This window comes from Juglans regia, chromosome 2, assembly GCF_001411555.2.
Source record: "Juglans regia cultivar Chandler chromosome 2, Walnut 2.0, whole genome shotgun sequence".
Taxonomy (NCBI): domain Eukaryota; kingdom Viridiplantae; phylum Streptophyta; class Magnoliopsida; order Fagales; family Juglandaceae; genus Juglans; species Juglans regia.
This window is the reverse complement of record NC_049902.1, coordinates 26,408,019-26,425,392: the sequence shown is the minus strand read 5'-3', so window position 1 is coordinate 26,425,392 and position 17,374 is coordinate 26,408,019. Positions and strand designations below refer to the sequence as shown.

Genomic DNA, 17,374 nt, shown 5'->3' with positions numbered 1-17,374 from the left:
AGCTCATGGCTCAGTTCCTGTGCTTTATATTTCGTGACCGGTCTCTAGATCGGGCTTAAGTGACTTGGGCTGTTTCGAAGGGACATAGTAACACAACATTTAGAAATTAGTTCATTAAACCTTTAACTAGTAATAGTTTTACATTCGTTTGAGCTTGGCTCAGATCATTTTTATACAAAATACTTCCTTAAGTGCTCCGCATTCCACTGGTGTAGTAGCTCGTTCCCTTCATGGTCCTTCAGCCGGTATGAGCCAGGTCTTCCAGTCTCCGTTACCAGGTACGATCCTTCCCACTTAGGACCCAGTTTGCCCCCATCTTGGGTTGTGACTCCCTACTGCTTTAAGACCATATCACCTACTTTGAAGTTACAAGGTCGGACTCCTTTGTTATAATACGACTCAACTCTTCGTTTGTTGGCTGCCGCTCAGCGTACAACATCCTCCCTTCTTTCTTCAAGGAAATCTAGACTCTCCCTCAGCCGCTCGCTATTCCGATCCGGGTCATATTGTTGCACCCTGTACGTGGGTATGGCGACTTCTGCTGGTATCACAGCTTTCATTCCATAGACTAGAGAGAAATTTGTTTCTCCAGTTGTGGTTCTCTCTGATGTCTGATAGGCCCACAAAGTGCTCGGGAGTTCATCAGGCCATTCCCCTTTCTGTGGTCCTAGTTTCTTCTTTAAGATGTTGAGCAGCATCTTGTTGGTTGCTTCTACCTGACCGTTGGCTTGCGGGTGTCCTGAATAGGAGTACTTGACCTTGATCTTGAGCTCCGAGCACCATTCTCGATAGTGCGAACAATCAAATTGTTGCCCATTGTCGGAGATGAAACTTTGGGGAATACCGAAATGACAGATTATGGAGTTCAAAAGCAAATTTGTTATTGCTCGAGCTGTGATTGTGGCTAAGGCTTTCGCCTCTACCCACTTGGTAAAGTAATCTACTGCTACTATGAAAAATTTCACCCCTCCTTTGCCCGCTGGGAGGGGATCGATAAGATCCAACCCCCATTGGACGAAAGGCCACGGGGCTGTGACAGAAGTAAGTTTTGCGGGAGGACAATGGGGTATGGGGGAGTTTTCCTGGCATTTAAGGCATTTTCGGGCAAACTCGTCGATGTCCTTGTGGGCATTAGGCTAGTAGTATCCCGCCCAAGCCATTCGCAACGCCAATGCCCTTCTGCTCTCGTGATTGCCACACACCCCTTCATGGATTTCAGCCAACACGTACTAAGCCTACTCAGAGGAGATGCACCTTAACAGAGGCTCGACGTAGCCTCTTTTATACAGAATTCCCTCTACCAGCGTGAATCTGGCTGCCCAGTTTCTAACCTTTTGGGCTTCCACCCGATCATTTGGCAGAATTCCCTCTTGAAGAAAATTCAAAATATCTGCAACCCATTCCGGGGGCTGTTGGACCTCGATAGCTAACACCCTAATTCCCACCATCAATAGTCCAGGTGACCACATAGTCTGGAAGTGGGACCTCTTCTTGCCCTGAAGCTGCCTTAACTAGCCCATCCACTTCCTGGTTATCTCCTCTAGGGATATGATGGATGGCAGAATACTGGAAGTGATCCCGCTCCTCTCCAACTTGTTGAAGATATCTTTTTGGATTTTCTCTCTTCATGAGGAACTGTCCGGTCACCTGCCCCACCATTATCTGCTAGTCGGCTTTAACTTCAACTTCTGTGGCGCCAAGGGACCTGGCAATCGTTAGTCCCGACAAGAGCGCCTCATATTCTGCTTCGTTGTTGGTGACCTTGAATCCGAGTTTGAGTGCGTAATCGAATCTCTCACCCAAGTCTGTCACTATGTGCACTCCCGCCCTACCACCCGTTCGGCAAGACGAACCGTTGACATAGACCTGCCACGACTTGCCCTGGGGTGTAACGATCACTTCTTCAGGGAAATTCAAGAATTCGGCTACAAAGTCTGCTAGTACCTGTCCTTTTATTGACGTCCGGGAGAGGAATTCAATTTCGAACTCACTTAGCTCAATCGCCCAGCTAGTCATTTGGCCTGAGATATTGGGTTTCTGCAATATCTTCCTCAGGGGGACATCAGTTTGGACCTTCATTGGGTGAGCTTGAAAGTAGGGCCTCAACCGCCTGGCGGTGATTACTAACACAAAAGCCAGCATTTCTGTTCGAGGATACCTGGCTTCTGCACCTCAAAAAGCTATGCTAATGTAGTAAACTGGGCATTGAACCCCTTGCCTCTGTTCGGGTTAACACAGAGGACACAACATTGGGTGACACTGCCAGATACACAGTCAAGCTTTCTCCTAGGGTGGTTTGGCAGAGCAGCAGTGGATGAGCCAGGTACCCCTTCAGTTCGTCAAAGGCTCTACTGCAGTCTCTGTCCCATTCCCGCGCCTTTCGAAGGACATTGAAGAAAGAAAGGCACCGATCGGTTGATCTGGCGATGAAACTGCCCAAGGCAGCTACCCTCCCCGTTAGCTTCTAAACTTCATTGATGTTCCTCGGTGGAGGCATATCCATGGAAGCCTTGATCTTTTCTGGATTGGCCTCGATTCCACGGTCCGAAACCATGAAGCCCAGGAACTTACCTGATTCCACCCCAAAGGCGCATTTATGCGGGTTGAGTTTCATTTTGTACTTTCTCAGCACCGTAAAGGTCTTGCAGAGATCGTCGAGATGTTGTTCGGCCCTCTTGCTCTTAACCAACAGATCGTCTACATAGACCTCCATATTCCTCCTGATCTGGTTCTTGAACATTCGGTTGACCAGGCGTGGGTATGTTGCTCCCGCATTTTTTAGGCCGAATGGCATTGCCGTATAGCAATAAATTCCTCTTTCGGTGATGAATGTTGTTTTCTATTCGTCGCCAAGGCTCATTCATATCTGATTGTAACCAGAGTATGCATCCATAAAGCTAAGTAACGAGTGCCTGACCTTCGAATCTACTATCAAGTCAATCCTTGGGAGAGGAAAACTGTCCTTCGGACATGCTTTATTCAAATTGGTGAAATCAACACACATCCTCCACTTCCCACTTGCCTTCTTGACCAGTACAACATTAGAGAGCCATTCGGGATAGTAAACTTCTCGAATGAAACCCACAGCGAGGAGGTGTTCCACTTCCTCAACTATAGCCGCGTATTTCTCCGCATTGAAACTGCGTCGCTTCTGCTTGACCCTCTTTGCATCTAGATTTACGCTCAGCTGGTGCTCTATCACTGACCCTTCGATACCTAGCATTTCCTCATTGCACCAAGCAAAGACATCGCGATGCTTCAGGAGCAGTTGTTTCATGGACTGGCTCAATTCTTCGGGCATTCTGGATCCCATTCATACAGTCCGCTCCGGGTCTCCAGAATCCATCGGCACCAAGACTAAGGGTTCGTCAGGCTCTGCTTGTCTTAACGCCTCTCCATCCCTCACTTCGCAGTCCAGCTTGGTCACCACCGAAGATGGCGGCTAGGCCACCTCTTTGAGTCTCGTCTGTATTCGTTTCTCTTTGTTTCCCTCTTCCGGCTCTTTATCTGTCCGAGCGGGTGGCGCTGATTCGACAGCCTGCTCGGGACTCGATTCTAGAGTCTGTATGGTTACCGCCTTTGACTTCATCTCCCTGGTGTAGCAGTCCCTCGCAGTCTCCTGCTCACCTCACATCTCTCCTACCCCACACGCGGTTGGGAATTTCACTTTTAAGTGGTACGTGGAGGTGACAGCCTTCATTTGGTTCAATGACGGTCTTCCAAGTATCACGTTGTACGAGGAAGGGGCCTTGACCACTAGGAAGTCTACTATGAGAGATGTGGTCTTGGGATCCGTTCCTACTAGTACGGACAGAGCGATCGCACCAGCTAGCTGGATGGTATCCCTTGTGAAGCCTTTAGGGGAGTTGGCACAGGTCTTAACCGGTCGAGAGAAATTCTCATTCTGCTGAAAGCTTCCCAAAAGAGAACGTCTGCAGAACTGCCATTGTCGATCAATATCCTCCTAGTAGTTGGCTATCTATGTTATCACTACCAACACGTCGTCATGAGGTCGAAATAACCCCTCCCCATCCTCTTCACCGAACGTTATCAAATGTTCCTTAGAAGGGTCTCTGTTGTGTGGCCGTTGGGTGGAGAACACTTCTCCGTACCTAGCCTTCCTCCCATGGGCCTTCTGAGCTAAGGAAGTCACTCCCCCTGCATGCCCCCTAGCTATGGTGTTGATCTCCCCTATGGGGGATTCTTTCCTTCTTGAATTTCCCCGATGCTGGCCCCCTTTCAAGGGGTTCGTAGTTTTTCTCCTTTCGGGACTTACATTAGTCCTCCGGGCATGGTCCTGGCTCCCACTGACTTGGCTGCAGCTCTTTCGGTTTGGATCTCGTCTTTCCCGAATGGGACTTCGGTCTCGACTTCTTTGCACGGGGCTCCGATCTCGATTTCTCCAGGAGTAAGGGCAGTATCCTGGTTGTGAATCACTTCTTTTATCACCGCGTCATTCAGTTCGGGTCCCCAGATCATCAGATCTTCCCCATTTAGTATAACAGTCTTGAGTGTTGTGCCCACTGCTCCTGTGAAAGGAACAGTATTTGGGTTAGACCGGGCCCTGTCCTCATTCCTCTTGTCGACTCAGGTCTTCTCCCACTTCTATCGCCAAGCTAGAGTGCAAGCGTGGGCCATGCTTCCCCTTGCCTTTGACTTTGTGAGCTCTGGCGGGCCCCTCGTTCAAGCTCTCAATGCCGCTCTGTAGCTTTCTTGTCTGCTCTTTCCAGATCCAACTTCCTAGGCGCTGTCAGTGCTTGTAGTGTGTCTTCCCCATTTATGTAACCATTTGCCCAGTCCATAAACTCCCTCAAAGTTGACGACGTCTTGCGAGCGATTCTCGCCATGAACGGATAGAGAGGCCAGACTCCCCCTAATAATGCCGCCAATGTGATCTTTTCATCTTGGTCGTCTGTTGTCATTCGTTCCCTGTTAAAGCGAGAGAGGTATGACTTAAGGCACTCATCATCCCTCTGCTTAATAGTTAGCAGATAGGCGATCGGCCTCCTCCTCGTCCGACAGGCCATAAACTATGTTAAAAACTGACGTGCTAGTTCATTGAAGCTATCTACAATTCCGAGTTTCAAGGAAACAAACCACATTCGTGTTGCCCCCTTTAAGGTGAGATGGAATGCCTTGCACGCTATCTAGCCGGGGAAATCGTAGAGAATCATGTGGGCTTTGAAGGTCTCTAAATGCTCCAACGGGTCCTTGGTCCCGTCATACGCTTCCATCTGAGGAACCTTAAACCTTGGTGGTATTGGCACCACCAGGATCTCGTTGATATATGGTAGTTCAACATTAGTGAGCAGCTGATCTACCGTGGTGGATTGACCTATCTACTTTGCCACTTCCATTTGGATTTGTAGGTTTATTTTACATTGTTCTTCCTCTGCGGTGACTGGGTTAGGTTGGGGGTGGTCCCTTGAATGATGGCTCTGCTAATCTACTTCTGTCTTTTCGACATTTCCTCGTAACGCAATGTTCTCCTGCCGAAGAGTCTCCATATCAGCCATGAGCTTCTGTATCGCCTCGTTTTGCTGGTTAAACCTTGCTTCGACCGCTTCGGACTGCATTCTTTCACGTTGTGAATGCTGGGAGCAGGTTTTTGCCCAAATATAAAAGACACGCTAGTTATGAGACAACCAAGATCCCACAGACGGCGCCACTGTTGATGTCGTGTTTCGCAGGCTGGGCAACTCCACACCCCTTGTATCCAAGCGCGATCCTGCACAATCAAAACGGAGAAAGGGGACCTCGAGGTCCGTCAATCCTCTGATGCTTAAGTCAGTATCTAGAGGGGAAAAATTAAGGAGGGAAGCCAAAACCAGGATGATAGTATTTTTGCTATATATCCTTACTTGTCGTTGGGTTGACCCTTATTTATAGTTACCGTGCTGGGTTTCTCCATGGTGGTGCTTTGGATAGTGTGGGGCGATTCGCCCTTTGTATTTCATTACCGAGCAGCTTTCACGTTGCTCTCTCACTAGTAGCAATGGCCCCGGGCCTTCTCTGTTCATTACTCTGGTCCTGGGCTACATTCAATGCTGCACACCTTGCACCTTGGGATGCATTTAGTACAACGTGGCCTCTATTCTGGGCTGCATTAAATGAGACGTGGTCTCTATTCTGGGCCACAATAAATGCGACGTGGCCTCTACTCTGGGCCACATTAAATGTGACGTGGCCTTTGCTCTACGTCCCCTCCGTCTGGTGATGCATGTCACAATCTTCTTTCCTCTTTCCCTAGTCTTACTCTAGATCTCCTGCCCCGACCCGATCTGTTTGTCCAAGTTCCAATCTGGGCTTTTACTTTTCTTGGCCGGGCTTATGTGACCAAGCTGGGCCTCATTGTCAGCCCAACTCCCGCAATGAACACTCCCTACCATTCTGGGCCCAAGTTAATGATTTTTCCCCCATCACACTAGAGACAATATCTGTGGAGAGTATTTGGAAATACAATAGACATAGCAATCTTCACTGTCCGATCTTGATTTGTTATTATGGCTTTGGGAGCCCAACCATTCATCACGACGCCATTCCACATTGTTTCATCACACGGGGGGTCCAAAACACAGGAACCCCCTTCCCTTCTTCCTTCGTAGTTTTACATCTGGGTTTTTCTTAAAAAAAAATAAACGATGTCATTCCCCATTGTTTCATCACATGAGGGGTCCAAAACGCAGGACCCCCCTTCCCTTCTTCCTTCTCCCTTCTCCCTTCTCTTTCGCATCTCACGTCTGAACCAGCGAAGCGTCTCACGTCTCACGTCTCTGTTGCCGCCTTTCCTCTTTGCTCCTCCGTGTGACTTTAGTCCGAGTTTCAGCCTCCGTTCAGCTTCAGCCTACGGTGAGAGTGAGGGGTTTCGAGCCCTAAAATTAAATCAAGCAATTTAATTTTATGTACATGTCTCTTGTGAATTGGTATTTTTTTGTGATTCTTGTGAATTGGTTTTGTAAATTTGTCGTGAGGAAATGTGTTTGATGAAATGTATGATGTGTTTGTAAGTTGTGTTCTATGCATGCAATGTGTTTGATAAAATGTGTAAGAGATGTTACTCCTTCAAAAATCAATGTGTAAATTTGTAAATGGGCTATTTGAATCAAGAAATGAGCTATCTGCATTTAAGGATCACATAAGAGACTTCCTTATGATTCCAAGGAGCTCAAATTATAACCTAGAAGTGGCTTGGATGTTTCCTTAAATTGTTACAAGTGGTAATGGTCCTACATTAGTAAACCATGTGGCACTGTGTACTTAATGCAAGGTGGCCTCAACAAGGACATTAGAAATTAAAGTGGGGGAGACCATGATTACCCAATAAGTTCAACATTGGGTGGGAAGAGATCTATGACGAAAAAGCATTGAGTGTCAAATCCCATTTTAGTTCCTTACTATGTGGAACTCAACTTTATAAAATTATTCAGAAGGACTCTAGATAGGGCATGGACTTTTTCTTGGCTCTTTACATCAATAGCTAGTACTTTTTTATATATAAGTAAGAAATAACATCAATAGCTAGTACTTGCAACCTTTTTCGTGTTAGTCAACTTGCAGTTGCATTATAGGACTAGTTTAGTCACCAATTGAAGCGAGTGAAAATAGAGAGATGGTAGCGCCAACAAGAACTAGCCATGAAAGAAGATAGAGCACAGTTTGTACCACAAATATGCCTGACATTTGATGTCCTTACCATCACAAACATGGATCCCTCTGGTTTGTTTGGGCAAATAATGCAAGAAATTTCCTTAATTCTATCATAACATGTGTATGCAGCAACCCTAAGGGTGTCAATAGTTTTTGAATAGAAATCCCCCCCATATTTTTCAAGGATATGTGGAATTGCACGCTGATACATAAACAACCGTTGTTACATTTCAAGTAAGAGAAGGAAGAGAAAAACACAAATGACTATAGTATTGCCCTGTTATTATGTCAAAGAAAAAATGCACATCGATAATGACCAGATAATTCTTGAAACAAACTCTTGTATGTAGCCACATAGTGGTAGAATCCACCCATCCTTCCAGCCGAAGAGCCATTTAGCTTAAACCCTACGTATAAAGTAAAGTCCTAGTTGGGTTTAGAGGTAATAAGAGCTTTCAATATCATTATTTCTCTAATCTGCTATCTAAAGAAATTCTTATATATTGTCTTTCAAGTAAATTTACATGAATAAGAATTAAGAAATAAAGACTTTATTTCTTAATTCCTGTAGTTGACCCCCGAAACCAAACATTTTGGCAAAATAATTTACTTGATTATGACTTTTGAGAGCATGCAACGCATTCTTTTTATTGCACTAGGGCTATGCATTACTCTTTTATAAATTTTCCAGTGAAATCTATATTGGAAGACCACATATACGTTTGTGTTAATTTAAATGTTTAATATAGCCTAGTTATTTTTTAAACTAATGTTTTGCTTCTAATTTATTTTTTCAGCTTCTTTGATTGTGATATGGATCCTAGATCCAGTCGAGATGATCGTCCACAAAGGGATGTGGCGGATGCCAATGCTACAACTCCTACGCCAATGGGTACTTCCACCCCAAGAGCCACTTCTAGGGTAGCTACATCTAGAGCAGTTACATCTAGAGCAGCTACATCTTGTGTGAGTAGTCGACTCCCACTCCCAGTTGATATAGAGGATGAGGATATGTACAACGAGGAGGAGAAGATGCCCATGGAGCAAGATCAACCACCACGGCCTTCTAAAAATAGGTCATGGACATAGGAGCATTTCATCAAAATTCCTAATGATATTGCGAACCCGGTAGCAAGATGTCATTATTGTGGGCAACTTTGTGGATGTCATTCGAAGAAGTAAGGCACCAGTGTGTTAATAGCACTTCTAAATAGTTGCCAATAATATAAGATAGCGAAGGGATTGGTGGCCACTGATCAGACCAACCTCAGTTACCAAACTTTTACAGCCACTAATGGTACACAGACTAAGAAACTGGTCATCCCTCAATACAATGAGAAGATGTTGAGGGACATGCTTGCAAAGATGATAATTACTAATGAGATGCCCTTTACCACAGTCAAGAAAAAAGGCTTTCGAAAGTTTCTAAACTTTGTTGAGCCACGACTTCTCATTTCATCACGGTATACGATGATGCAATATTGTATGAAAATGCATGCGAAAGACAAGGCGAAGATGAGGAAGATGTTTATTACCACTAGCCAGAGAGTGTCATTTACGACTGACACATGGACGTCCATACAGAACGTCTGCTACATGTGTATCATAGCACACTATATTGACAGTGAGTGGATTTTTCATAAAAAAATTATTGGCTTTAAAGACATTGTGGATCATAAAGGTGCATCCATTGGGGTGAAGATGGATGATTGTTTAAAGGATTGGAGAATTCGAAAAATGCTGTGTATTACAGTTGACAATGCCAATGCCAGTGAAACAACAATTGATTAGTTTAAGCAGAATACGATGGTGAGAGATGATGTCATTTGGGCCCACAAGTTTATTCACGTTCGATGTTGTGCTCATATCATCAACCTCATAGTTGTTGAGGGGTTAAAAGAGGTTGATGATTCTATTGCCCGAGTCTGTAGCAATTTACGATATGTGAGGGATTCCCCTCAAAAGCTTGCCAAGTTTAAGGCAATAATAGAAGATCTTAAGATTGAACATTCTATTATGTTGTGCTTGGACATTCCGACTCAATGGAACTCTACATACATGATGTTGGATGTGGTACAGAAGTACCAAAAAGCATTCGAGCCAATGGAGGTCGAGGATGGGGGCCTGAGGTAAACTTTGTTGGAGCCAACAGGAGAGGGGCTTGGTGCACCGAACGCACATGATTAGACCAATGTGAGGTACTTTGTTGAATTTTTAAGAATTTTTTATGACATAACCATGCGGCTATCTGGATCCAAATATACGACTGCAAACTCATTCTTCAGCGAGCTCTAGGAGCTTCACTTCCACTTGGGAAATAGTTGTACTGATTTGGTGGATTGTTATCTGCTATGGCTACGAGGATGAAGACCAAATATGATAAATATTTGGAGAATATTGAGAAGATAAATAGATTACTATTTGTGACTGTGATCCTTGACCCCCGATATAAGTTGGTCGTTTTAGAATTTTAGGTAAATTCCGTCCTCAGGGCAGTGAAGGTTGTAGAGTTTATTAGAATGCTAAAAAGTGATATTGATGACCTATATAATAACTACAACAATAGTTGTTAGCCTTCATCCGCAGCTGGTAGCTCGAGGCCGACGGGGTCGACAGCTTCCTCAAGTGATACTGACTCATCTGTAGGGGTTAAAGGCCATCGTATTATGCAGCAATATTATCAACTCATGTCAACAAGGAATATTATACAGTGTACATCTGAGGTTGAACGATATTTTGTGGAAGCTGTCGAGGCACCTAGTGATGTATTTCAGTTATTAACTTGGTGGAAGGTTAATTCCACCAAGTATCCAATCATTTCCCTTGTAGCTCGAGATGTACTAGTCATTCCTATCACTACGGTTGCCTCAAAGTAGGCATTTAGCACTGGAGGTCACGTGTTGGATGCTTATCGGAGTTCATTGTCACCGTCAATCGTGGAGGCCTTCGTTTGCACATAGAATTGGATAAGTGAAATGCTCATTGGACTAGATGCTGTTGGCATTGATGCCGAGAGCTATAGGCTTGAATCGGGTAAGTTTATATGCTTTTAAATGATTATTAAATTGTTTTTAATGTTTCTAACTTCTACTTTTTATGATTTTATAGATATAATTATGAACCCTAACATAATTGCCGACTGAGAGTCTAAGACGAACGCCTCTTGAGAGTTGGGATGGAGTTGAGAGAACCCCATTTCTTGGTAATAATCAAATTCTACTTTTACCGTGTTCAATTTTTTATTATCAATTTTTTTCATTTATTGATTGCAACTTTCTATCTTCAATTCAGGCATGACCAATGGACCATTGAGATTTCAGTAAAATTCGGGTTTAATATTTATGTAGTTATATTTCAAGGCTAAGTCAATGTTGATATTCAATTATAAATGAGACTATTATAACTTATGGCTACATCATACATGTTATTTAGTTTTTAAACTATTGTATTTAAGGTTTTTTTTTTATCTTTTCAGTATTTTTTTTTTACAGGTTTGGACTTGGGCTTTGGTGATCATATTTATGTAGTTATATTTATGTAGTTACATTACATTGTGCTCGATACGACCAAAGACTGAAACAATGACCCACCACATGATTGATGATACTCTTCTTTGCATATTCTCTAATATTAATTATCTTCTTTGCAATTAGGATTTTGGCTAATTGAGTCATGTTGCTTAAAACTTTTATTAGTATCAGATTCTTCATTCTTTTGCCGCATGTAAAGTTTCTAATCTTTTGATATATATGGTAGTACTAGCGTTTCAAAGGCATTTTAATTTGTCTCCACAACATCCTATCTACACAAAACAAACGTCATAAGCCGATGTACAACTTGATCTGTAAGAAACGTAGAGAAACAAACAGTCAGACTCCGATTAGAGTTCGGAGAAGGACATATTAATACATAGCTACACACTTTAGCAATGCTATACCTGCTAGCTGCTATACCTACTCATATATGTTTTATGAGCAGAAATTTATATTAGAGACAGTGGAAATGAAGCCACGTGGCAACAGAGCGGCCTGGGATCGCATTATTGACGGGACCACCAACTCCTCTCACACCTCCTTACCCTTGTCTTGTTCGTCCCTCTCCCTTGTGATCCAAGGACTCATAGACTTTCAGTGCCCTATTCTCATCCCTATGGTTAGGCCTACACAATTGGCCCGCCAACAAACTTTCGGCCCAACCCGACTTGGTCCACAAGTTTATCCAAAAAATTATAAACTAGGTAAAAATTACCGGTTGTTGTTGTTGTTTTTTTTTTTTTTTAAGACCAATGGAAATGACTGGTGGCTCGAGAATGTTGGGGATAAAATCGTTATTATCCAAACAATGGTTGGAGTTACATCTTTATCCTAGTTGTACATGATCTACTATCAATCCCTAAAAACGGGATAGCCTGGCTAATGAATCGACTAGGATATATATGCAAATAACCAAAAAATAAAAATAAAATAAACTTGTTAAAAGGAAAACGCAATTCAATCTAAAATAGAGAGAAAAAGAAAACTGAAAACCAAATCTCTTCCAGACACTCAAAGTTCATAGTTTATCTACATCTTTATTTGATATGCATAACTTTGATGAGCACTTTGGGTATTAAACCGTAAAATTTTCATTCTCCCATTAGTTTAGCATGAGATAACTGGAGTACAATAAAGGAGTACAACCCAAAAAAGTGACAGACTCAACCTCACAAAACTTCATAATTTAACACAAATGAGTCCCAAATGATTGAACAATAAACCTCCATAACATAAGAAATTCATTTATTATTGTTAGAAATATTAGGACCCATCAAAGGAACCCTACATGGCTTTTCAATGTCAACAAACAGTCCTTAAATAGGAATCTTTAACAACAAATATAGAATGAGTAGACCATAAGCCTTGAGTCACTTCTCATCAACATAAATAAAGTTTAATTTGGGATCAAACTCTTAAAGAAATATTATTAAATGATATAAAAATAAATATTATGAAAAGGTTTAATAAATATGCAAGTAAGAAATATTTTGATTACCGAATTCTGCCTCAAAACTTTCAACATTGTCCAAGGAGGCCCAAAGATCAATAGGTATTGAATCTTTTAACCAATTCTGAATACAAACAAATGTCTCAACTGTTCTTGGAGATAATGAACAACAAAATGAGTCAAGCACACAACCCCCTGCACCGAAGGCTGACTCAAAAGAAATAGTAGAAACAGGAATGGTCATCACACCTCATGCAACTCTCGCCAAAATATGATACTTTATTTCATTGATCTTCCACCAATCCAAAATATCAAAATTTGAAACTCGGGCCTCAGAACCATGTTCCAAGTATTGATCAATCTCTGATTTTTTCCTCAAATTACATTCAATAATTTCTTGCTCATACTCAACCCAAAAATTTTGCTGAGAAACAGAATTAATCATACTAGGATCAATTAAGGAATGAGGCTCAGAGTTTGAAACTCCACTTGAACTCCCATACATAATACTATAATCCCCGTGCATGCCAATAATCAATTGTTTCACTTTTGCAATCATTTCTTCAACTAAATTACCACCATATATTTTTTTGAACCAAAAATGTAAAAGAATAAATTTGCATCTTGGATCAAGAACTACAACAATGAATATCATCAATTTAGTCTTTTCAATTGCTCCTCAATATTTGTCATACTTACTCTTTATGCTCGTAGCCATACCTCTCAACACTGGATCATTACTTTAACGCATTTTTTATAAATGCAATTGGAAGCCACAAAACTCTTGAAAATATGCATTAGATGTGACATACAAAGAGCCAGAAAGTCTCATAGTAGCATCATAAAAAATCTTCAAGAATTTAACCATTATTTTAACTCTCACCCAATCACTAAAGCTTGGGGGCTCAAGCTCACACTACGACAATAGCGAGAAAAATAACCATCATCATTCTCCAATCGTAACAATGGCTTTTGAAATGTTTCTGTAACTTCTAGCATGAGATAAGTGAAGTTCTACCTGGTGGGAACATCAAGGCATACCAATTTTAAACAGCTAATTTTCTCATTTTCTATACACTTTTTAGAATTTTTCCATTCTTGCAAGAGATGATCTAACATACTTAACCGCATTGTGCACCCTTGTGATTGAATCATCACAATCTTTTAGCTCATCATTCACAATAAGGTTCATAATATGGGTGCAACACCTTATGTCAATATACTTTCCCTCCAACAAATGACCTCCCACAAACTTTTTTAAGTAATTGATGGCAACATTGTTTGAGAAAGCAATGTCAACTGTAAAAGTATAAATCTTGTCAATTCTCCAATCCAGTAGACATAACTCTACATGCTTTCCAATAGTGTCCCCTTTGTGATTAGGAATCAAACAAAAACTTATCATTTTTTTGTATAATTTCCATTCATAGTCAATAAAGTGTGCAGTAAGACACATAATTGAAGTTCAGATTGGACGTCCAAGTGTCAGTAGTTAAATTAACCTGCCCAACTACCATAAATATTTTCCTCAACTTCTCCTTCTCTTTTTTAAATAGTTTAATACAATCTCTCGTTGTAGTAGTTCGAGTTGACACTTGGAATCTTGGTTCTAGTGATTTACATACATTCCTAAATTTTTATGCTTCCACCACCCTAAACGTAAACTTATCTCAAATTATCATCTCTGCAATTGCCATTCATACATCTTCTGGATCAAATTTATGTGTCTTTTGTTGATCCATGGGTCTAATTCTATTCGGATTTTTCCTATAAACACCAACATGATGCAGCATACATGATGTACCATGTTTTTTGGGGTGACAAGCGTAACTCTTGTGGCAGTAATTATACCCCACTTTTGGGTCACTTAAAGAACATCCATCTATTTTTGTAAGTGTTCCCACACCACTGAGGGGTCCTTACTTGCCTTCTTTTTGGGAGGGAGTATGGTGTTACTACTACTAGACAAGTTAATGTTTGAAGCTAAAGGAGTAGTAACCTCATCATCTCTTAAATTTGTAGAAGTGTCACTTCTGAAGCAATCCATGATATGAACTGACATACAATTATCATATAAAAACATGAGAAAATATAATAATTCGGCATGAGCATGCATTATCTAAGATTAAATCATTAAGTGCCTAGAACCCAACAATACAAATACCAGCAAAATAAAATGGTTAATGACAAGTGCCTAGCTAGTTAATGGATTCTCTAGACAAGTACCTAGAATTTAAACTCTTCCCTTATTTTCCTAAAATTTACATTAGTTTGCCTTCTGAAAAGTTTTGGTTTTGTCCCCTTATCGCCAAGTCCCAACAATTCCACATGTTTGTGGATTTTGAATGTACCAGAACTCAATGCTGCGGAAATTTTCTTCAAGTTGTTATTGGCTACATTTTACATGACCTGGAGTAACTTTCTGTAAAGATTTATTCAAGAGTTCTTTTATACATAACTCAAATAAATCTTTACAAGTGGTATCTAGAGCCTAGGTCGATGGGGGCCATGAGATTTGATATTGAAAAATTCAAGGGTGAAAATGATTTTGGGCTATGGAGGATTGAGATGAGGGCATTGCTAGTCCAACATGGACTGCAAGATGCCCTCCTTGGTGAAAAAAAAAAGGGATCTTCTTTAAAAGAGGAAGACAAGGAGACTGTCTAGAAGGACATTCTTCAGAAAGCTCACAGTGTCCTAATCCTCTCTCTTGGAGATAAAGTCTTGAGAGAGGTGGCCAGTGAGGACACTGCTGCGGGTATATGGCTGAAGCTAGAGAATCTTCACATGACCAAATCTTTAGCCAATAGACTTCATAAAAAAAAAAAAAAAAACCAAATTGTACAGCTTTAAAATGATTCCTGGAACCCCAATAGAACAGCACCTTGATGAGTTTAACAAAATCATTTTAGATTTAGTAAACATAGACATTAAGGTGGAGGATGAGGATCAAGCCATCCTCTTGATGGTTTCCTTGGACTCATCATACCAAAGCCTAAAAGAGACTATAATGTTTGGTAGAGACTCACTTACATTAGATGAAGTACAATCTATACTTCACACTAGGGAACTACAAAATAGAGGGGAGTCTAAACAAAATCATGGGGAAGGCTTGTCTGTTAGGGGCAGAACATAAAAGAGAGAGAAGAGGGGCAAAAATGATGTTAAGAAATTTATGTCTAAATCAAAAGGAAAACATTTTAAATGTTTTCATTGTCACAAGGAAGAGCATTTGAAGAAAGATTGCTCTGAAAGGAAAAACAATTTTGAGAACAAACCTAAAGAGGCAGGGGATGCCTCTGTGGTGTTAGAGGGATATGAGAGTGCTGAGGTTCTCACTGTGAGTGAAGTAGACTCAAAAACAGAATGGATAATGTATTTTGGTTGTTCTTTTCATGTGTCCAATCAAAGAATGGTTTGAAACATTCTCTGAGTCAAATGGGGGACATGTAATTCTAGAAAATAATAAGTCCTACAAAATCATGGGTATAGGGTCAGTTAGACTGAAAATGCATGAGGGTACTAAAAGTGTTTTAAGGGAAGTCAGATTTATACCTGAGTTAAAGAGAAATTTCTCTTGGCATTCTTGATTTATCAATATATACCTTCAAGTCTGAGGCAGGGGTTCTTAGGGTTACAAAAGATTCTCTAGTTATTATGAAATGGGTAATTAAAAATGGTTTGTACACACTACTTGGAAAAACTGTGGTTGGGAAAGCATCCCCTACACAGAACACTGTAGAGAACCAATCCGTGCTATGGCATAGGAGACTTAGACATGTAAGTCAGAGGGGGCTTTTAGAGTTGCAAAAACAGGGGCTGCTGAGTGACCAGAACTTAAGCAATTTACCCTTCTGTGAAGATTGCATTTATGGAAAGGCCAAGAGGGTTAGTTTTAACTCATAACACCAAACAAACTTTAGACTATGTCCATTCTGACCTTTGGGGACCAGCAAGAGTAAGTTCTCATAATAGAGGGAGTTACTTCCTATCTCTTGTAGATGATTACTCTAGAAATGTCTGGATTTATATCTTAAAAAATAAAAGCGACACTTTTGAAAAATTCAAGGAGTGGAAGTCTTTAGTGGAGAACCAAGTAGGTAGAAAACTCAAGGTTCTAAGAACTGACAATGGTTTAGAGTTCTTGTCTAATGAGTTCAACATGTACTGTAGAAAAGAGGGAATCCTTAGGCATAAGACAGTGAGGGAAACCCCTCAACAGAATGAGTTAGCTAAAAGAATAAATAGGACCATCTTAGAAAGGGTAAGGTGCATGTTGTCCAATTCTAGACTGCCCAAAACCTTTTGGGCAGAAGTTGCCACTACTGGTGTACACCTCATAAATAAGTGTCCCTCATCTGCAATAGGGTTTAAAACCCCTCAAGAATTATGGTCTAGAAACCCCTCATATGACCATCTAAGAGTTTTTGGGTGTGTTGCTTATGCACATTCAAAAACTGATAAACTGGAACCTAGGGCATTTTAGTTCATTTTTATAGTGTATCTTGAAGGGGTTAAGGGGTACAAACTTTGGGTAGATGGACTTGATAGGTACAGGTGCATTATAAGCAATGATGTGACCTTTAATGAGTCACAAATTGCTCGGGTACGGGGAGATATACCAAACCTAGAAGTTGACAACACCTTAAAGGGGTTGTAGGTTGAGGTGGAGCAGGTTAACACCCAACCTGAACCTGAAGTTGGAGAAGGTAGTAACTCTGAGGGAGAAACCTCAAGGAACATG

The 17,374-nt window shown here is 41.3% G+C and overlaps 1 protein-coding gene across 1 annotated transcript; it reads right to left on the bottom strand.

The window, feature by feature from the left end:
- Positions 1-425: 425 nt before the first annotated feature.
- On the bottom strand, positions 426-1,659 carry LOC118347692. The gene is made up of 3 exons (XM_035687720.1): positions 1,446-1,659; positions 1,255-1,390; positions 426-831 (listed from the first exon to the last, which is right to left on the bottom strand). The coding sequence occupies exons 1-3, from the start codon at positions 1,657-1,659 to the stop codon at positions 426-428; spliced, it is 756 nt and encodes a 251-aa protein (XP_035543613.1).
- Positions 1,660-17,374: the final 15,715 nt, after the last annotated feature.

Coding starts and splice junctions, on each gene's coding strand:
- LOC118347692 (XM_035687720.1), bottom strand. CDS start 1,659: ATGGTGGGGCAGGTGACCGGACAGTTCCTCATGAAGAGAGAAAATCCA. Junction 1,391..1,445: donor GGTCACCTGGACTATTGATG/GTGGGAATTAGG, acceptor AATGGGTTGCAG/ATATTTTGAATTTTCTTCAA. Junction 832..1,254: donor TACGTCGAGCCTCTGTTAAG/GTGCATCTCCTC, acceptor TATTCCCCAAAG/TTTCATCTCCGACAATGGGC.